Source organism: Saccharomycodes ludwigii, chromosome VI (assembly GCF_020623625.1).
Source record: "Saccharomycodes ludwigii strain NBRC 1722 chromosome VI, whole genome shotgun sequence".
In the NCBI taxonomy this organism is placed as follows: domain Eukaryota; kingdom Fungi; phylum Ascomycota; class Saccharomycetes; order Saccharomycodales; family Saccharomycodaceae; genus Saccharomycodes; species Saccharomycodes ludwigii.
The window spans coordinates 342,440-360,540 of NC_060205.1; the positions used below are offsets into that span (position 1 = coordinate 342,440).

At 32.5% G+C, this 18,101-nt stretch overlaps 5 protein-coding genes across 5 annotated transcripts; all 5 read right to left on the reverse strand.

Annotated features, from left to right (window-relative positions):
- Positions 1-552: 552 nt before the first annotated feature.
- PFK1 (6-phosphofructokinase subunit alpha) lies at positions 553-3,573 on the reverse strand (the record flags this gene model as incomplete). The annotated part of the gene is made up of 1 exon (XM_046079575.1): positions 553-3,573. The coding sequence occupies one exon, from the start codon at positions 3,571-3,573 to the stop codon at positions 553-555; it is 3,021 nt and encodes a 1,006-aa protein (XP_045933054.1).
- A 1,792-nt stretch (positions 3,574-5,365) lies between these two features.
- On the reverse strand, positions 5,366-7,819 carry SCDLUD_004548 (uncharacterized protein; the record flags this gene model as incomplete). The annotated part of the gene is made up of 1 exon (XM_046079576.1): positions 5,366-7,819. One exon carries the CDS (start codon positions 7,817-7,819, stop codon positions 5,366-5,368), a length of 2,454 nt encoding a protein of 817 aa, XP_045933055.1.
- Positions 7,820-8,884: 1,065 nt separating this feature from the next.
- On the reverse strand, positions 8,885-10,639 carry HOL1 (Hol1p; the record flags this gene model as incomplete). The annotated part of the gene is made up of 1 exon (XM_046081625.1): positions 8,885-10,639. The coding sequence occupies one exon, from the start codon at positions 10,637-10,639 to the stop codon at positions 8,885-8,887; it is 1,755 nt and encodes a 584-aa protein (XP_045933056.1).
- Positions 10,640-14,790: 4,151 nt separating this feature from the next.
- On the reverse strand, positions 14,791-16,362 carry SSL1 (TFIIH/NER complex subunit SSL1; the record flags this gene model as incomplete). Its single annotated transcript, XM_046079458.1, has 1 exon — positions 14,791-16,362. The coding sequence occupies one exon, from the start codon at positions 16,360-16,362 to the stop codon at positions 14,791-14,793; it is 1,572 nt and encodes a 523-aa protein (XP_045933057.1).
- Positions 16,363-16,662: 300 nt separating this feature from the next.
- BRE2 (Bre2p) lies at positions 16,663-18,072 on the reverse strand (the record flags this gene model as incomplete). The annotated part of the gene is made up of 1 exon (XM_046079457.1): positions 16,663-18,072. One exon carries the CDS (start codon positions 18,070-18,072, stop codon positions 16,663-16,665), a length of 1,410 nt encoding a protein of 469 aa, XP_045933058.1.
- Positions 18,073-18,101: the final 29 nt, after the last annotated feature.

Here is an 18,101-nt window from a genome sequence, read left to right on the forward strand (position 1 = left end):
AACAATATCTTGTTCAAGTTGTATATATCACACAGGGTAAATGGAGTTAAGAACAGTACAAATCAGGTTGGGGAGGGGGAGGGAGAGGCACGGGTTTTCTTTATTATTATTCCAGATGGAAAAAATAGTACACTGGATTATTAAATATACGAAAGAAAAGAAAAAACAAACTTGGCTATACAAATAAAGGTGGGGAGACTTAACAGAAATAACATTCTTGCTATTTTCACAAGGAATCACCTCTCTTCCTAACTATGAAAACACTCATTAAAATCTCACGAGATATCTTTACAACCTTCTTAACTCCCTTTCTGCTTACTCTGCACTCTAAAACACTAAAAGAAAAAATAAAATAAAATAAAAAAAAAAAAAAAAAAAAAATTAAACGTTACTCAACATAAATCATATAAAAAATTTTAAACTAAAAATTCAAAAAATAAAAAAAAAAAAAAAAAAAAAAAAACAGTCCCCTAATAATAATAAAATATCATTATAAAAAGGACGAAAAATAATTAAAATTAAATTAAACTAAACAAAACAAAGTTAAATTACTCAAGAAGATTCTGCATCTAGCTCTTTTCTAAGCATCAATCTACCGGATAAAATGTCTCCAATTGTATTGAACTCTTCCCAGTGGATCACGTCACCTTTTCTTAATTCAACATTAGTTTCCTTATCCCAAACAATAGAGATTGGCTTGAAAGTAACGTGCGACCCATTCACTGAGATAACTGCAGCCGTGCCGTCTTCGTTCTCCACATTATATATCTTAACACCCTTGTTAGTATAATGGAATCTTAATATTTGAGAGTCAGTAACTTCTCCAGCAGCGGCTTTGTTAGCACTTCTGTTACATTCCTCAATAAATTTAACACACTTAATAGCAAACCTAGCAGAGACAATTCTATCTTTACTACTTGGCTTACCACCTTGTTGAACATGTCCGGGAATAGCTGTTCTAACCCCAAACACACCTCCACTGTTTTCGTCAATGATATCTCCAATCAACTCAGTAGTATAGACTTTGCTAGCTAATTCATTTCTAATCAAAATCTTACCGCTCTTGTTTTCACCTTGGTCATGTTTGAAATTTTCTTTCAACAACTTGATATCTTCTTCAATATAAGACAAGTTCAACTTCTTTTCTGGTGTATAAACAGAAACAGCACCGCTAACCAACCCGGTATATGAGGCTATATAACCACTGTGTCCACCTTGAACCTCAACAACAAAGGCTCTCTTTCTTGTGGCACTGGCACTTTGCTTAACAGTATCGGTATAGTTAACCAAAGCGTTTAGACAAGTATCCGTACCCAAAGAGTACTCGGTACCTGGAACGTTATTGGATATAGTACTTGGGATTAAAACAATTGGAATATTGAAGATTGGGTAGTTTGTTCTAGCATCATGCAACTGTTTCAATGAAACATAACCTTCAAACCCACCAATGATAATACACCCGTCAAATTTATTTTTTTGAAAGTGATAAGCAACTGTACCTAAGTCTTCTGATGGTGTTGATCTATTGGTACCTAACTCACTACCACCTAGATTATGCCAGTTTTCAACATCTTCCCACTTCAATTCAGTGACATCACCAGTCGTAATTAAACCACTGAAACCGTTTAATATACCGTACACTGTGTGACCCTTTGTCAAACAGTACAATGTAGCAGCCCTGGTGGCAGCATTCAAAGCAGCTGTTGGTGCACCAACATGAACAACAGCTATGTTCAATCTTTCATTTTCAGGCAACAATTGAGAATCCCCATCCTTGACAGTAGTGGCGATAAAGTCTTCATACAATTCAATAAATTCACTATCTCTCAAAGAAATGGCCTTGTCAAAGTCCTTATTATCAATAGAAGAAGCAACCTCCTTGGTCAACTTAACACTCTCAACCAATGGCATTGTGATAATCTTGTTTTCCCTGATACCAATCAATGGCGATGGTGTCTCTGGTGTCATTTCCAGAATAGCCTTGACAGCTTCGACACCTTGCATAGTACCCAACCATCTGTCGTGGGCAACTGCAGTACCACCTCTTTGAACATGTCCCAAAATGGTGACTCTGGTGTCCAGTCCCATCTCGACCAACACATCTTTGACATTTTCACTGGTAATAGGGTTCAATTGATCATCAATAGCACCTTCAGCAACAATAACAGTATTGTTTCTTCTCCCCTTGTCTCTGTGTCTTTGACAAACCTCCTTCAACTCCTTTTGCCACTCACCGCATTTAGGTGCTCTTTCTGGAATAAAGATATAATCAGCACCAGTGGCAATACCAGCCATCAAAGCCAACCAACCACAATGTCTACCCATCACTTCAACAACAAAGGCTCTAGAATGAGATTTAGCTGTTTCGTCAATGTAATCAACCATCTCTATAATTCTTTCCAAAGCACTAAAGGCACCAATTGTAGAATCAGTACCACTCATATCGTTGTCGATAGAACCAACCAAACCAACAATGTTCAAATGTTTGTATGGTTCGATATCTTGTTCGGTGAAAACTTTGTCACTAACTAGCTCTTCCAATAAAGATGGCCATTCATGTCTAAACAAATCGGCACCAGTCAATGAACCATCACCACCACAGACAACTAAAGCATCAATACCTTCAGTAATCAAATTTTTAGCAGCTTGCTTACGTCCCCATCTCTCCCTAAATTCCATACAACGGGCAGTACCAATAAGAGTACCACCTTCACTCAAGTACCCTCTAACATCGCTCCACTCCATCTTTTTCAATAAAGAGCCACCTTCTAACAACCCCTTGTAACCTTCATAAACCGCATATACATCACAACCATAATAAATACCAGCACGAACAACTGCTCTGACAGAGGCATTCATACCTGGAGAATCACCACCAGAGGTCATAACAGCTATCTTCTTCTTTTTAGGAGCATTTTTGTTTAATAAAACGGAAGCAGCTTGCTTCACGTCTTCCGAACTACCTGAAGAGCTAGGAGAAGGAACATTTGGATGTAAGAAATAATCCTCAGATAACTTTTCATTGGTCACACCGTTAACCGAATTAGTCAAGTAAACAACATTATCCAATGGGTCAACGACTTCGTAAAGATCGTTGCTAATTTTTTTGGACTTTGGTAGAGCAGACAACAAACTTGCTTGCTTTTCCAATGCAGCACTGAAGTAGGAAATAGAACTGGTGTTAACATTAATGGATTTGCTGGCTTCTATTGAAATTAATCTAATCTTCAACAAAGCACCGTCACTTTTGTGACCCAGCTTGGCTTCTTGTTGAGGAATTCTAAATCCATCTTTGTCCAATTCACTTAACTTGAAACTTTCCAACCAAGTTTCCTTTAAAGAATCCTTTGAAGTACCGTTGCTTAGTAATAAGTTCTGGCCGTTCTTGAACTTATCATAGACCTTGATTGTGGAAAAGCCTAATTTGTGATAAAACTTAATTGTTTCGTGGTATAAATGTGGATCATGTGTGGCAACTGAGCGGAATGCTAAGCCATACACTAAATCTTCGCTTGTGTTGCTGTATGAAATAGTATCATCAACAACGTTAATAGGAGTATCTGCCGATGACATAACGATATATATATATATGTATGTTTATTTGATTATTTTTATTTGATTATTTGAATTAACTTTTTATTGAAGTAAAAGACTTTTAAAAGAGTGTTATAAGAAAAAAAGGGAAAGAGAGGGGTCGAGGAGTGGAATTGAGAAGGAGAAGAAGAAGAGAAGAAGAAAAGAAAAAAAGGAATAAGGAGAAACCATTGAGGAAGAGAAAAGAAAAAAAAAAAAAAAAAAGAAAAAAAACTGTAAAATAGACAAGATTAGCTTCTTGTAACACCTCTAACATTATATATAAATGTAAAATTGCAAGTTGAACCGAATGGAAGTTGTAATCGTAAAAAAATATAAAAGAAAAAAGAAAAAAAACAGAAAAAGAGAATGTAAGAAAATAAAATAAAATAAAAAAAAAAAAAAGGAATCGAGTAATAAAATCATAAGATCAGAAATGGAAAGAGAAAAACTACAAAGGGGGGAAATAAAGTTAAACATTTTGATAATTAATTAATTACTCTTTTCCTAAACGTTCAAAGACAGCATCCATCTCCCCCTTTTTTTTATTTTTTTTATTTTTCTCATTTTTTTGAGTAGTTTTAACAGCAACGGTAATAATTACACACTTCTTATTTCTTTACAACATAATTATATATATATATATATATATATATGGCATAGCATTACAGCAATCTAAAGAATAAAATATGGAAAAGACTACAAGAATATATCATCATTAGGCAGACAAGACTGACAAGACTGACAGTGAAATGGTAACAAGTTGCGTGGTTCCTAATAACGAAAATACTTTCTTATAACATCCCGCAGATCCATCTGAAAGAAAAATAATCTGGTGTTAGCTGATATCCCCTCCCCCCCTCTTAGAAACATACACAGCTTTATTTATAAGCTCATTTTTCTTTTCTTCACATAAATAAACAAAAGGCGGGTATGATACTTTCACTTTCCATTTTTGCATCTAAAAAAAATATATTATTATTAAAACACTCCAATTTTTACTGGAAGCGGAAATAGATTCTGGTTAAATTCACAACCCAATAAATATTCATTTATTCATTTTCCGTTTTTTTTTTTTTTTTTTTTTTTCCTTTTTTTTTTAGGTTGAATTTTAATTATTAATTTTCACTTTTTAATTCTTTTTTGTTTTCTCATTTCTTTCCTAGATATTCCAACCGCCATTTAGCACATTTTGATCTGTAGAAAAAGTTGTCCGAATATTAACTTAAACCGAAATAAAAATTTTATGCTTTTTTTTTTTTCAACTCTCCTTTATTCAAATTAGGGGAGAAAATAGCCTTTTCCAGAACCTCATCTACCCAAAGTAATCATTATATATATATATATATATATATATACACTACCAAACGTTTTTTAATTAAATAGGCTCATATTCTCTAACCTGTTCAACGTTTTCAAAATTAAGCAATTTTCACAATCAATTGTAATTTTTATCTATAGCAACACATATTAACTATTTCACTTTGATAAAGTATGTTACACAAATAATGGATACTACTATAACTATTATACAATAAGACAAAAATAATAAAATAAAAATTCAGCAAAGTATAATAAAGGGTAATTAACAAATATAAAATTGTACTATTTTACGCTTTTTTTTTTTCCTTTTTTTTCTATCTATTCTTTTTTATAATCCCCTATTCTAACAAATCATGACCTTTTAAAGATTTCTGATGCTTTGAATAAGTTCATTTGATGTATTTTATTTTATTTTCCTTCGACTCAATTTAAAAAAAAAAATAAAACTTGCTTCATAGCTTGGACAATTTTAAATATCAATTAAATTTGGACCCTCATTATTGTTGTTGTTGTTGTTGTTGCTATTATAGGAATGACCTTGTAAACCGTACGTTCCTGTTATAGCAGTATTGTTCATATTCATATTTCCTAACAATTGCTGTTGTTGTGATATCAATGCTGGTGTTTGATTAAACTGTTGTTGTTGTTGTTGTTGTTGTTGGTCAAACGGGTTAGGGTATCCCGCAGTAATACCACTGGAACCAGCTACACCACCGGTAATAGATTGCACAAGGGTTGGTTGTTGCGTTAATCCATTTTGTTGCTGCATATTAACATTGGTAAAAACAGGAGCTGTATTGCTAGCACCATTGTTCAAAGAAAATGGGTTCCCTGTGCCATTGGTAGCAGGAATGGTAGGCATCAAAGCTGAAACGCTTGGACTTTCTTTAAAATTATTCACAGAAAATGGATTAACGGCTTCACGTTCAGTTTTCTTTTTTGATATATTATCTAAACTAAATGGATTATTGGAACCCGTTTTCATTGGTTGCATAGGTAAAGTACTGGTCGTAGCACTGGTACTTATGGTGCTTATATTTCTCGCTCCGATCGGCATTGTAGCACTATTAATCAAATTATTGGATAACGCAGGTTGTTGTTGTTGCTGTTGGGATGAAAATCCACCAAATCCCGCACCTGTATAGGATGGTGTAATATGATTCGAACTATAAAATCCTGTATTTTGTCTTTGTAGAAATGGATTTGATACGTTTCCAGTGGTGGCAGTTTGTATTGGCGCTTGTTGCTGTGCTGATAAACCAGCAGTGTGTTGTGCCTGTAACTGCGCCTGTTGTTGTGCTAGTAAGCCAGCTGTGTGTTGTGCTTGCAACTGTGCTTGTTGTTGTGCTAGTAGACCAGCTGTGTGTTGTGCTTGCAATTGTGCCTGTTGTTGTGCTTGCAATTGTGCCTGTTGTTGTGCTTGCAACTGTGCCTGTTGTTGTGCTTGCAACTGTGCTTCTTGTTGCGCTTTCAATTGTGCTTCTTGTTGCGCTTTCAATTGTGCTTGCTGTTGTGCTTGTTCTTGCTGTGCTTTTAAATGGGCTTGCAACTGAGCTTGCTCTTGTTTAGCCTTCAATTGTGCCTGTTGTTGTGCCTGCATTTGAGCTTGCTGTTGTGCTTGTATTTGAGCTTGTTGTTGCGCTAAAGCATTGGCAGTATGCTGAGCTTGTAACTGTTGTTGAGCCAATAAACTGGAAGTCTGCTGGGCTTGTATTTGCGCCTGTTGTTGGGCTAAAGCATTGGCAGTATGCTGAGCTTGTAACTGTTGTTGAGCCAATAAACTGGAAGTCTGCTGGGCTTGTATTTGCGCCTGTTGTTGGGCTAAAGCACTAGCAGTATGCTGAGCCTGTAATTGTTGCTGGGCCGGTTCAAAACTAAATGTTTCATTAGCAGGGCCGGTAACAGTGCCAAATGGATTATACGCAGCAGCAGAGCCATTGACACCAGTTGGTGGTGGTGGAGAAGAAGATGAAGACACAGTTCTACTATTCTCCTTCAATTGTCTTTGAAGCATTTCTTTCTTTTTTCTAATCTCCTCCAATTGCTCAGCGGGCGTTTTGATACGGTTATCGTTATAATTGTCAGAATTATAACTGTTCCCATTATTGAAACCACTATTTACACCTTCCACTCCATTATCTTGTCTTAGATGTTCTTCTAAACTGGAAATTAATTTGGTTGTGATATGCTTGATAACGGGGATTTTCATACCACAACTTTTACCAACCTTTAAATACTTAACTGCGTCTTCAGTTAATTCAACAAAATTCTTGTATAATTGTAAAGTTCTTTCAGCCATCGGTTTACTTAATTCAAAAAAGGATTCCAATAAATTAATGATTCCCTCGTTTAGAGCATTATACAAACTCAATAAATCTTGTATTAATAGTCTAAAACACGTCATCAATAAATTATTACTGGTTAAATCCAATTGAGAATATCTATTTTTAATTAACGACGAGATTTGCCTTTCTAAAGATTCAACGTGATCTAAACATAAACCAGGATCATTAATATTCATTTCGTTTGGGCTTTGTCTTACATAATCTATATGATCAGTATGATTATATTCTTCACTTCTTACTTGTAAGTATTGAGCATATTTCTTCAAAGCCATTGAGTCGTTAGGATTAGCTTTGACTCTTAGTTGTTCAAAAAATTCTGGATGGTTGCTTAAAAACTTCAAAGTTAAATTATTAGCATTCGATATACCCCCCTCTCTCATCATTAAATGCACGACAATCAAAGATTTATAGCAAATGGTAAATGCAGTGTCGTGCAACCTATTGTCTAGGGCCCTTATAATCTCTCTAAAATCTTGTGGATCACCGGTCCCTATCAAAATAGGTTCAATATATTTGGCCTTCGGCGGTGCCATTTTAATTTTAGTTGCACCTTTAACAAGCTTCTCATATGTAGTCATTGTTGGTTCTATTAAAGTTGAGGCTACTTTTTTTATTATTTTATTATTTATTATTTTTTTTTTTTTCCTTACTTCTTTTTAATATGTATAAATTTTTTATAATCTAGTTTATAACTTATACTTAAAGTTGTTGCGTGTTTTTTTTTTTTTTCTTTTTTTTTTTTTTCTTTCTTTCCTTTTATCTTTAATTGTGTATTATAGGAAAAAAAAAAGAAAGAAAAACACACGCACAGTTATGACCGATATTAACATTATTATGAATGTTGTACGCAATTTAAGACACAGCGGGGGAAAAAAAAAAAAGAAACAATCTGCGTCAAAAATAGGGGCAGGGGAGACGGGGTAAGTATATTCCACTCAAAAAAAGTAAAAATGAAAAATAAAAAATGAAAAATAAAAAATAAAAAATAAAAAATAAAAACAAAGTCCGTGGACATCTTCTATTTCGGTATAAACTACCCGATCCAACATATAAAAATCTATATATGAGATCTTTATTTGTTCATATTCTACAAGCAATTGGTAACTCAGTTAACTTAAAAAGTATACAACCATTGTAGAATCAAACATAAGAAGAAGAAAAAAAATATAGCTAAACTGAATGAAAAGAAAAATAGCCTCTAATGAATACAATATAGATGAAAATAATATTAACAATAAGGTTATCGCAACGGTAACTAAGAAAGAAGTAAATCAAAATACTACCAATATTCTACAGATGTTAATGAGAAATTCAAAATATATGGGCAACGATAACGATAATAATGTTACTAGTGCTAAGATTACTACTCAATATTGTTATTATTGTAATAGCGATGCAAGTGATGACAGTAACTGTTGTTGTACCATATGTAAAAGTATAGTATGTACCAATTGTAGTGTCAATCGATATTATCCAGATCAACAGGATTCTAATAAAGTATGTCTCAACTGCTGCTGTCCATAGAAATAAGCATATGGAAAAGATAAATAAGTTGGAAAAAAAAAAAAAAAAAAAAATATTTTTTTTAAATATATGTATATATATAATTTGCAGGAAAATAACAAAGACAATTTTCAATAATATTAATATTTATCTCTCTCAGCCACTAGACTCAAGTATTTGTATTTAGTCCATCTTCTAATCCTTTTACCATACACATACATAGGTAGAGCAGAACATGTTATTCCGAACGATATAACAGCTAATGCAATATAAGTATTCTGAATACCAGAAGCATCTAACCATAAACTACAAGTAAATGTAAAAATCATTGCCAAATTGTTATTGATTAAAGCTGTACAAACCATACCCTCTAAAACCATTTCAGGATAGCAATCCATTAAATATGACATAGCTATGTCACCAGAACAACCCCATCCAAATCCGATAAACCCAAGTCCCACATACATCACCCTCCAGTTCTCAACTTTTGCTGTACCCACACCAAACATGAACAAACCTGCAGGGCAAATAACAGCACATGCCACAGCAAACACCAATCTATATTCGGCCTCCACGATGCCTTTGTTTCTTCTGGCTAACCACAAGACAAAGTAATCGCTAATTACACCAGCATATAAACATCCAATAACTGCCCCAATTAAAGTTGGAACATTCATAATGGCAACAGCAGCATCTGAATAGTTCCATGGAGCATCATAATATTGGTCCTCTTCAGTGGTTAAGTAAAAAGATAGTAAAACATCTTGCCAGCCCCAAAAAAACCCTGCTAACCAGACTGGGGGGAAACTGAACATCTTCAATGTGATCAGCAAATATTTGATATATTGTTTAATACCTATTCCTTTCAAATTTGTAGCTTTAGTAATTAACGCAATTCTTTTCCAATATGGTGCAAGTTCTTCCTGGCTACCATCAATCAAAAGTTCCTCGGCTTGTGAGGGTGACTGCTGTTTAAATTCCTTCTCATCGATATCATCAATTCTTTCTAAATTAATTTCTTTATTTGTAAATTTGTTTTCAGTTTTAGAATTGGTAGCATTGGTATATTCCTTCTTCCAGTTGTCTGAAGAAATGCCATCGGAGTATCCTTCAACAGTGGTTTGTGAAGTAATAGGGGTTCTATAACGAGACCTATCAAAATAAGTCTCCTCACATCCGAAAAGTATAAATATTAATAGCCCACCGTTAATAATTAAAGCTGTATAACCAACCCATCTAAAATTGGTTAAGTCCGAAATGTATCCAGCAATCAAAGGTCCTAGGAAAGTACCAATAGAAGTAGCTAAAATATAAATGGTCAAAACAGAGCCCAATTGGTGCTGAAAGTAAAGATCAGTCAAGGACAATTGGACTTGGGCCTCAGCACATGATTCACTGATACCAACAAATAATTGGGACCAAATGGTGTCAGCGGTTCTATTGGCCAAACCAAACCACAAAGCACCAAATAAACCTAAGACAGTACAAATAATATATGTCAATTTACGGCCGTATAAATATGCAAAGGGTCCCATGAAAAAGGTACCCCATCCAATACCCAAAAATAAAACACCAGCACCTGTGTTCATTGCATCGTACGAGATCCCATAGATTTCATTCAAAGAATCCTGAGCAGCACCTGCATCGTTGGAGGTTGCAGCGGTAAAAGCAGTGATAAATGACATTAAAGCAAAATGAAAGTATTTTCTAAATGGACTCCAGTTTAGGGGATCATTAGGTGAGTCCGATGGCTGTGGCATTAATACAATTTCCGATTTTGGCTCTCTCTTCAATTTATCACCGTAAATAACGCCATTTTCTAAATTAGTAGAAGAATAAATATTAAGAGTACCAGGAACATAATCAGGATGTTCTTTGTTAGTAAATTGATCCATTTTTCTTTAAAACTAAAATTTTATTTATTTTTTTTTTTTTCTATTTTATTTTATTTTATTTTATTTTATTTTTTTTTATTTTGTTTTATTTTTTTTTTTTTTTACTATAAAAAATAATAATAGCACGAGTTAAATTTTTTTATAAAATAAGTCGTGTATTATCTAAAAAAGGATTAAGCACTGTTTTTTATCTCTCTCTCACTCTTCTTTAAATATGAGCTTGTTGTAATAAAAGAGGTTGATACGGTAATTATATTTGCTTTTAGGCCACTAGTTTCAATAATAGGTGTGTCAGCAAAGGGGTTTGAAAACCTTAGAACGTATTATAAAAGTAGTCTTTTTGTTAAAAATAAAATCTTGGAACGGTATGATGGATATATAATATTTTTAGGATGTAGGGTCCCTTATAGAAATGAGAAAATATGTATATATCAAATGGTTTGTTCAGTTGGATAAAATACTAGTAAAGTGTTCTACTGATTTAGTTGTTTTTTTTTGGTGTAGAGTTGGTCACAAAGTTATGAATCAGAATATATAAGGGCAATGTTATGGATTAGCGAGTAATGTGCTTTGATTGATATTCAACCAAAAAATTGGCGTGCTAAAAAAAAAATTTATCAAAAATTTATTTTATTGAGATATGGATAAAAATATGTCTTAATATATTTTCTTTTTTCTATGTATAATATTTTGATCCTAATTAAAAGGATTGCCTACAACTAAAAATATATACATTGACGCTTTTTGCCACCAGAAAAAAAAAAAAATGAAAAAAAAAATGAGAAAAAAAATGAGAAAAAAAAAAATAAAAAAAAAATAAAAAAAAAGAAACGACTACATAGAAAAAGTTGTACCAAAATGTTTACGGTGCCTTAAACGTTTATTACCAAAACAAAAGTTTATAATTCAGCCAATTAAAGGAAGGCAGATTAAAGCAATGTCAATTTTTAAGTGTCACTGCATCATATGCTTATAAAAAAAAAAAAATTAAAAAAAAAAGACACAAGCTGTGGTAATGAAAACAAAACTTGTTACACGTTTATTTACAATTCATAGTTAGCCCTATAAAAAAATATAAAATAAAAAGATTCTAAATTTATACACATTAATTATATTACCATATCGACTCCAAACATCAAAAAAAATTAGGTATTATTCTTTTCTAGCTTTTGATACTAAAAAAGGAAGGGAAAAAAAAAGCAAATTCTGTTATAGAATATTATATATCATATTGTTTTAAAATTCATTGCATCAATTGCTATCTCTCATCTCGATATATTCCAAATATCTACTCTTGGTCCATTTTCTTATCCTTTTTCCGTAGATATACATAGGAAAAGCCATACAGGTGATACCAAAGTTAATAACAGCTAATGCAATATAAGTGTTCTGAATACCAGAAGCATCTAACCATAAACTACAAGTAAATGTAAAAATCATTGCCAAATTGTTATTGATTAAAGCTGTACAAACCATACCCTCTAAAACCATTTCAGGATAGCAATCCATTAAATATGACATAGCTATGTCACCAGAACAACCCCATCCAAATCCGATAAACCCAAGTCCCACATACATCACCCTCCAGTTCTCAACTTTTGCTGTACCCACACCAAACATAAACAAACCTGCAGGGCAAATAATAGCACATGCCACAGCAAAGACTAATCTATATTCGGCCTCCACGATGCCTTTGTTTCTTCTGGCTAACCACAAGACAAAGTAATCGCTAATTACACCAGCATATAAACATCCAATAACTGCCCCAATTAAAGTTGGAACATTCATAATGGCAACAGCAGCATCTGAATAGTTCCATGGAGCATCATAATATTGGTCCTCTTCAGTGGTTAAGTAAAAAGATAGTAAAACATCTTGCCAGCCCCAAAAAAACCCTGCTAACCAGACTGGGGGGAAACTGAACATCTTCAATGTGATCAGCAAATATTTGATATATTGTTTAATACCTATTCCTTTCAAATTTGTAGCTTTAGTAATTAACGCAATTCTTTTCCAATATGATGCAAGTTTTTCCTGGCTACCATTAATTAATTCATTATAATCATGAATACCTAATACATGCGCATCCATATCAGAAGATTCTTTATCAAAATGAGTTTCAGTTATTTTATTAGCAAGCTTATTATCTTTAATATCGCCGCTGATTTCCATTTTCTTTGAATAGCCCATATCACTAGATCCCTTATCATTATCATCTGGAACACCCTCTAATATTTGGGTTTCAGAATCGGGCGTTTTATAGCGGGACCTATCAAAATAAGTCTCCTCACATCCAAAAAGTATAACTATTAATAGCCCACCGTTAATGATTAAAGCTGTATAACCAACCCATCTAAAATTGGTTAAGTCCGAAATGTATCCAGCAATCAAAGGTCCTAGGAAAGTACCAATAGAAGTAGCTAAAATATAAACAGTTAAAACAGAGCCCAGTTCATGTTGGAAATAAAGATCAGTCAAGGACAATTGGACTTGGGCCTCAGCACATGATTCACTAATACCAACAAATAATTGGGACCAAATGGTGTCAGCGGTTCTATTGGCCAAACCAAACCACAAAGCACCAAATAAACCTAAGACAGTACAAATAATATACGTCAATTTACGGCCGTATAAATATGCAAAGGGTCCCATGAAAAAGGTACCCCATCCAATACCCAAAAATAAAACACCAGCACCTGTGTTCATTGCATCGTACGAGATCCCATAGATTTCATTCAAAGAATCCTGAGCAGCACCTGCATCGTTGGAGGTTGCAGCGGTAAAAGCAGTGATAAATGACATTAAAGCAAAATGAAAGTATTTTCTAAATGGACTCCAGTTTAGGGGATCATTAGGTGAGTCCGATGGCTGTGGCATTAATATTATTCCTGACTTAGGGTCAGTTTTCAATTTAGAGTTAAGACAGCCATCTTCTATAGAAGTCTGTATAAAAATGTCAACTGTTCCTGGAATGTATTCTGGATTAGTTTTGTCATTGATGGACTGCATTTTGTCTTTCCTATTGGTCCTATGATTTTTTATTATTGTTGGTTGATTGCAATGTTAAAAAAATAGAAATAAATAAAATTTATGGAATGGAATAAAAATTAAATAACTTCTTTATTAAATATACATATATATATATATATTTTAATTTTTTTTTTTTTTTTTTTTTTGATAAACTACGACCGGCTTTCCCCTTTCCTTTGGATAAAAATACAATAAAAAATATATATAATGGATGGAGTTGTAAGAAATATAATCCTTATGAGTCGGTTAAAACTGTTGACATATTAGCCATGTTATTGCTATCATTATTACTCCCCGAATTAAGATGTTCATTAACAATTAAAAAATATATATTTTTTTTTCCTAAAAAGTCTCTTAAGGTGTTTTTTTCATAGGAAGAAAATATTTTGGCCAAATAAAAAATACACCAAGATACCATAATATTTTGTATTATTTCTTATCTAGATTACACGTTTTTTTTTTTTGTATTTTTTTATTTGAGTTTTGGAATTATCGGAACTTGAACGCCCAAAAACAAAAATAAAAAAAAAAAATAAAAAAATCGGTTAAAACGCGCGCTTTTCTATCTTTGCTTATCTTTTTGACTTTTTTTTTTTTTTATTCCTGTTTGTAAAGATAATGCTATTTCGTAATGAAATAAAGCAATATAGTAAAGATAACCATTTTTAAACAGCAAAATATCAAGAATTTGTACACTTTTGAAAGATATTGTAAAATAAGCGACAATAATTGAAATAAATTAAAAAAAGAATATTATATAAACAATCACCTGAAGTGAGATGTCATATCTTTGATACTACTACTTTCTGCCAATAAAAGTTGACTTTACTTTTGTTTCTTTTTTTTTTTTTTTTTTTTTTTTAATACTTTCCTCTCTTTTCTTTTTCTTTTTCTTTTTTTTGTTCTTGATGTTGATCCATTTGTTCTTTTATTAATAAGATCCAGCATGCTAATTTGCAAAACAAATATTAATTTATGATGTCATTAATGCAAAAAAGATAAAATAGTGCTTACTTATTTTTCTTCTACGAAAATGGAAAAGAAAGGATGTGAGTGTGAGGGGAAATTATAACATTAGTATATAAATACATGTAAAAAAAAAAAAAAAAAAAATAAGTCGATTATAATGTAGTCTTGGATTCACACCCAGGACAATTATGTAGTATTTCATGAATAAAAACATCACAATCGATACAAAAATCACGTTTACACTCAGTACATCTATATCTGGAACTAGTTAACAATTCACCAGTCTTTTTGTTTTTGAAAATTGGAAATTGTTTATGACAACTAAAACACTTTACAGTGGGGAAAGTTTCGCTTGTTGAAACTTCTTGGAAGGTTTGTAACGGCATTAAATGATGATATGATCTGGCCAAATGTGTGGATAAAATTAACATTAGATCACAACAGGGACAAACCATTGGTAAAGAACAAACTTTACTCTTGCAATTGGGACAAAAATAACCACCATGATTTAATTTGGAATGGCATACACAAAAACTTGGCGTTTCTTCTATCATTCTTGTAGGAAATCCCATTTTGACCAATGTGAAACTTTTGTTTAGTTTGTTCATGGGTAATGGAGTAACTGCTTCTGTAAATAAATTTTTAAAATGTTGTTCATTAAGTATAATACTGTAAAATGAAGTGTCATTGTAATTAGTTTGTTGACAAATTTCTTTGCAGATTGATACTTGTGCTGTTAAACCAATGATTTTAACTCTTACTTTATCCTGAACTAAAGATTTAATTGTTTGATGGATATCGCCCGGATCAGTAGAACTTAAAGATCCAAAAACCATCAAAACTTCTCTGGTGCTGTGGGAAGGAGCATTAACTAACAAACCTCTTGCTAACTCCAAGGCATTTTGTAATGATGGATATCCCTTTGGTTCTAGGTTTTTCTTAAAATTATGTAGGATATCTAAATGATCCTGCGGATTGCCACTAATAGGACTTAGAACATTTGCCAAGCCATTTTTCATAGTAATTACACCCAACTGAGAAATTGGATTTTGATCAAAAAATTCGTGTATAAATTCAATTAAATATTGTATAGTTAATGCTACTCTGTTCGGCCTTAAATCCTTTTCAGCCATGACTTCACTATAATCTATTGCCATCACCATGGTTCTAATGATACCTCTTTGGTACGGAGTGATTTGGATTGAAGTTCTTTTCCTTCTCAATTCTACAATTTTGGCTGCTAAAATTGCATCATAATCATCCTCTTCTTCAACAATATCCCATGGTCTTTTAATAGTATCTTCCCACGCATATCCACCATTAGCACCTTGTAAACTATCCTTTATTTTTCTTTTTCTTTTTTTGTTTTTTTCATTTCTCCTTGCTGACATTAATCTTTTTTTATGTGAAGAGGAAGAAGAGGAAGAATTTTTTTTATTATTGGGTTGTTTACCAGTATGGTTATCTGAAGAAGAATGTAAAGGTGCAGAGGACGCTGAAGAGGGGCGCACTGGTTTAACAAATTTAATCCCTTCGTCATCATCATCATCAGAAATAGGACTTATATCTTGTTGCTTTTTAGCATCATTGCCCCTCTTTAATACTTTAATGTCTTCATCTGAATCATCTTCAGCTGGGACATTTTGGCCCTTAGTAGTTTTATCATTAATTCTTTTATTTACGACAACAACAACATCATCATCATCTGAAAGTGAATTATTCATGATTTACGAGGGAACAAAGTGATGTATTTTGTTTTTATTTTTATTTTTATTTTTGAAGTTATACATTTCATTATATCAGGAATAACTATTAAAAAAAAAAAAAAAAAAAAAACAAAAAATTCATTAGAGTACGAATCGAGTTTTTTTTTTTTTTTTTTTTTCAAATGGTTCAAAAAGCAGAATACAATCAAGAAAGACGTATAAAAAAACAAAAACAATAAAATATTACTTCCGAAGTCCGAAAATGAAGTATATAGCCCTTATTAATCTTTTTTTTTTTTCCCCCTATTAAAAAAAGCATCATTCAGTAAATTCTGCCTCTACTTCATCTATAATGTCCCATACAATATCATCGGCTACTTGTAATTTATATATATCCTGTAAAGTCTTTGCATTTTGATATTCTTTTAATATTTGATCATAATATCTTAATTTATCCTTAGTCGTAACTAACTCAGACTCACCTCCATTAAAACAACTTATTGTTGGATAATATCCCAGCTTACTATTATTAGCATATTTATTTTTCAAAATAACACCTGTTGTTGCTGTTTTTGTGTTTAAACCAGCCCCAATGTTATTATCTCCAGATAGGCCTTCAATTACATCGGTATTTGAATCCAGCTTATGTTGCTGTTCCTCATGTTTACCGGTTTTCCAAAAATTGTAATAAAATTTATCATTATATTTTAATTCACTAAAAGGGGGTAAAAATGGTAGCAGCTGGGTAAAACTACAGCCCATTTCTTCGCCATTTAGATAGATCTTCATAAATGAATCTTCTAAATAAAAATTATCAGTCTCTTCATAGTTTGTTGCCTTTATAGGATCGTCTGAGTCCAATTGGCGTTTTCCAGTGGTAGTTGAGTCTGATTCCCTTTTAGCTTTAACATAATCTGTAGCTTCAAAATATAACTGGTTCTTATATCTAATTGCTATTTGATCTCTTAGTATATCACTTGGATCACAATTCAATAACAGATCTCTTTCAAATTCCTGCTGTTTGCTTAATTTTTTACGAGGATTCTTGATAGTATATTTTTGTAGTTGTTTATCTTTAAACAGTAAACATTGTTCTAATTGTTGCTCCATAGTAGGAAGTTTAACCAAAACACCCACAATGTCGCCTTTTTTTAAGGAAAGTTTATATTTACTGAATGTTTTTAATTTTCCACAATGAACACTTTCTAACGTTTTATCTCTAATGCCGTACCCGTAAGAATCATAGCCGATTGGGGCCTCTAAAGAAGCTTCTCTTCTGGATATGCCAAACCTGATATTAGAATTAATATTATCGTTATGCAATATTCTAATTTCAAAATAACAAAGGCCTTCTTTTATGGCTACCTCAGATTTAATGGATCTCCACCCGTATTTTTTGGGTACTGTGCATTGATGGAAAAAATTATTTTCAGTTAGATAAATTTCGTCGCTTTTGTCTGTGAGACTTAAACCACCTATATCATCATTTTCAATGGCGTATTCTGTAGTAACAAATTTTAGTTTAGTGAATAATGGGTTGGCTTGGCAAGGAGAATAGATAAAATTTCTTTTATTTAATGGTGCCTCTTCTGGTTTAATTAAATGGTTGTCTTTTTTTAATAGCTGTGGTAATGGGGGTCTTCTTATGAGATTTTCATCGTTTAGATTATTTTTATTTTTGAATACAAAATCCGTAGATTCATTATAAGGAATAGTATAAATTTTCATTTTTCGATTTTGTTCGTAATGGTTTTGAA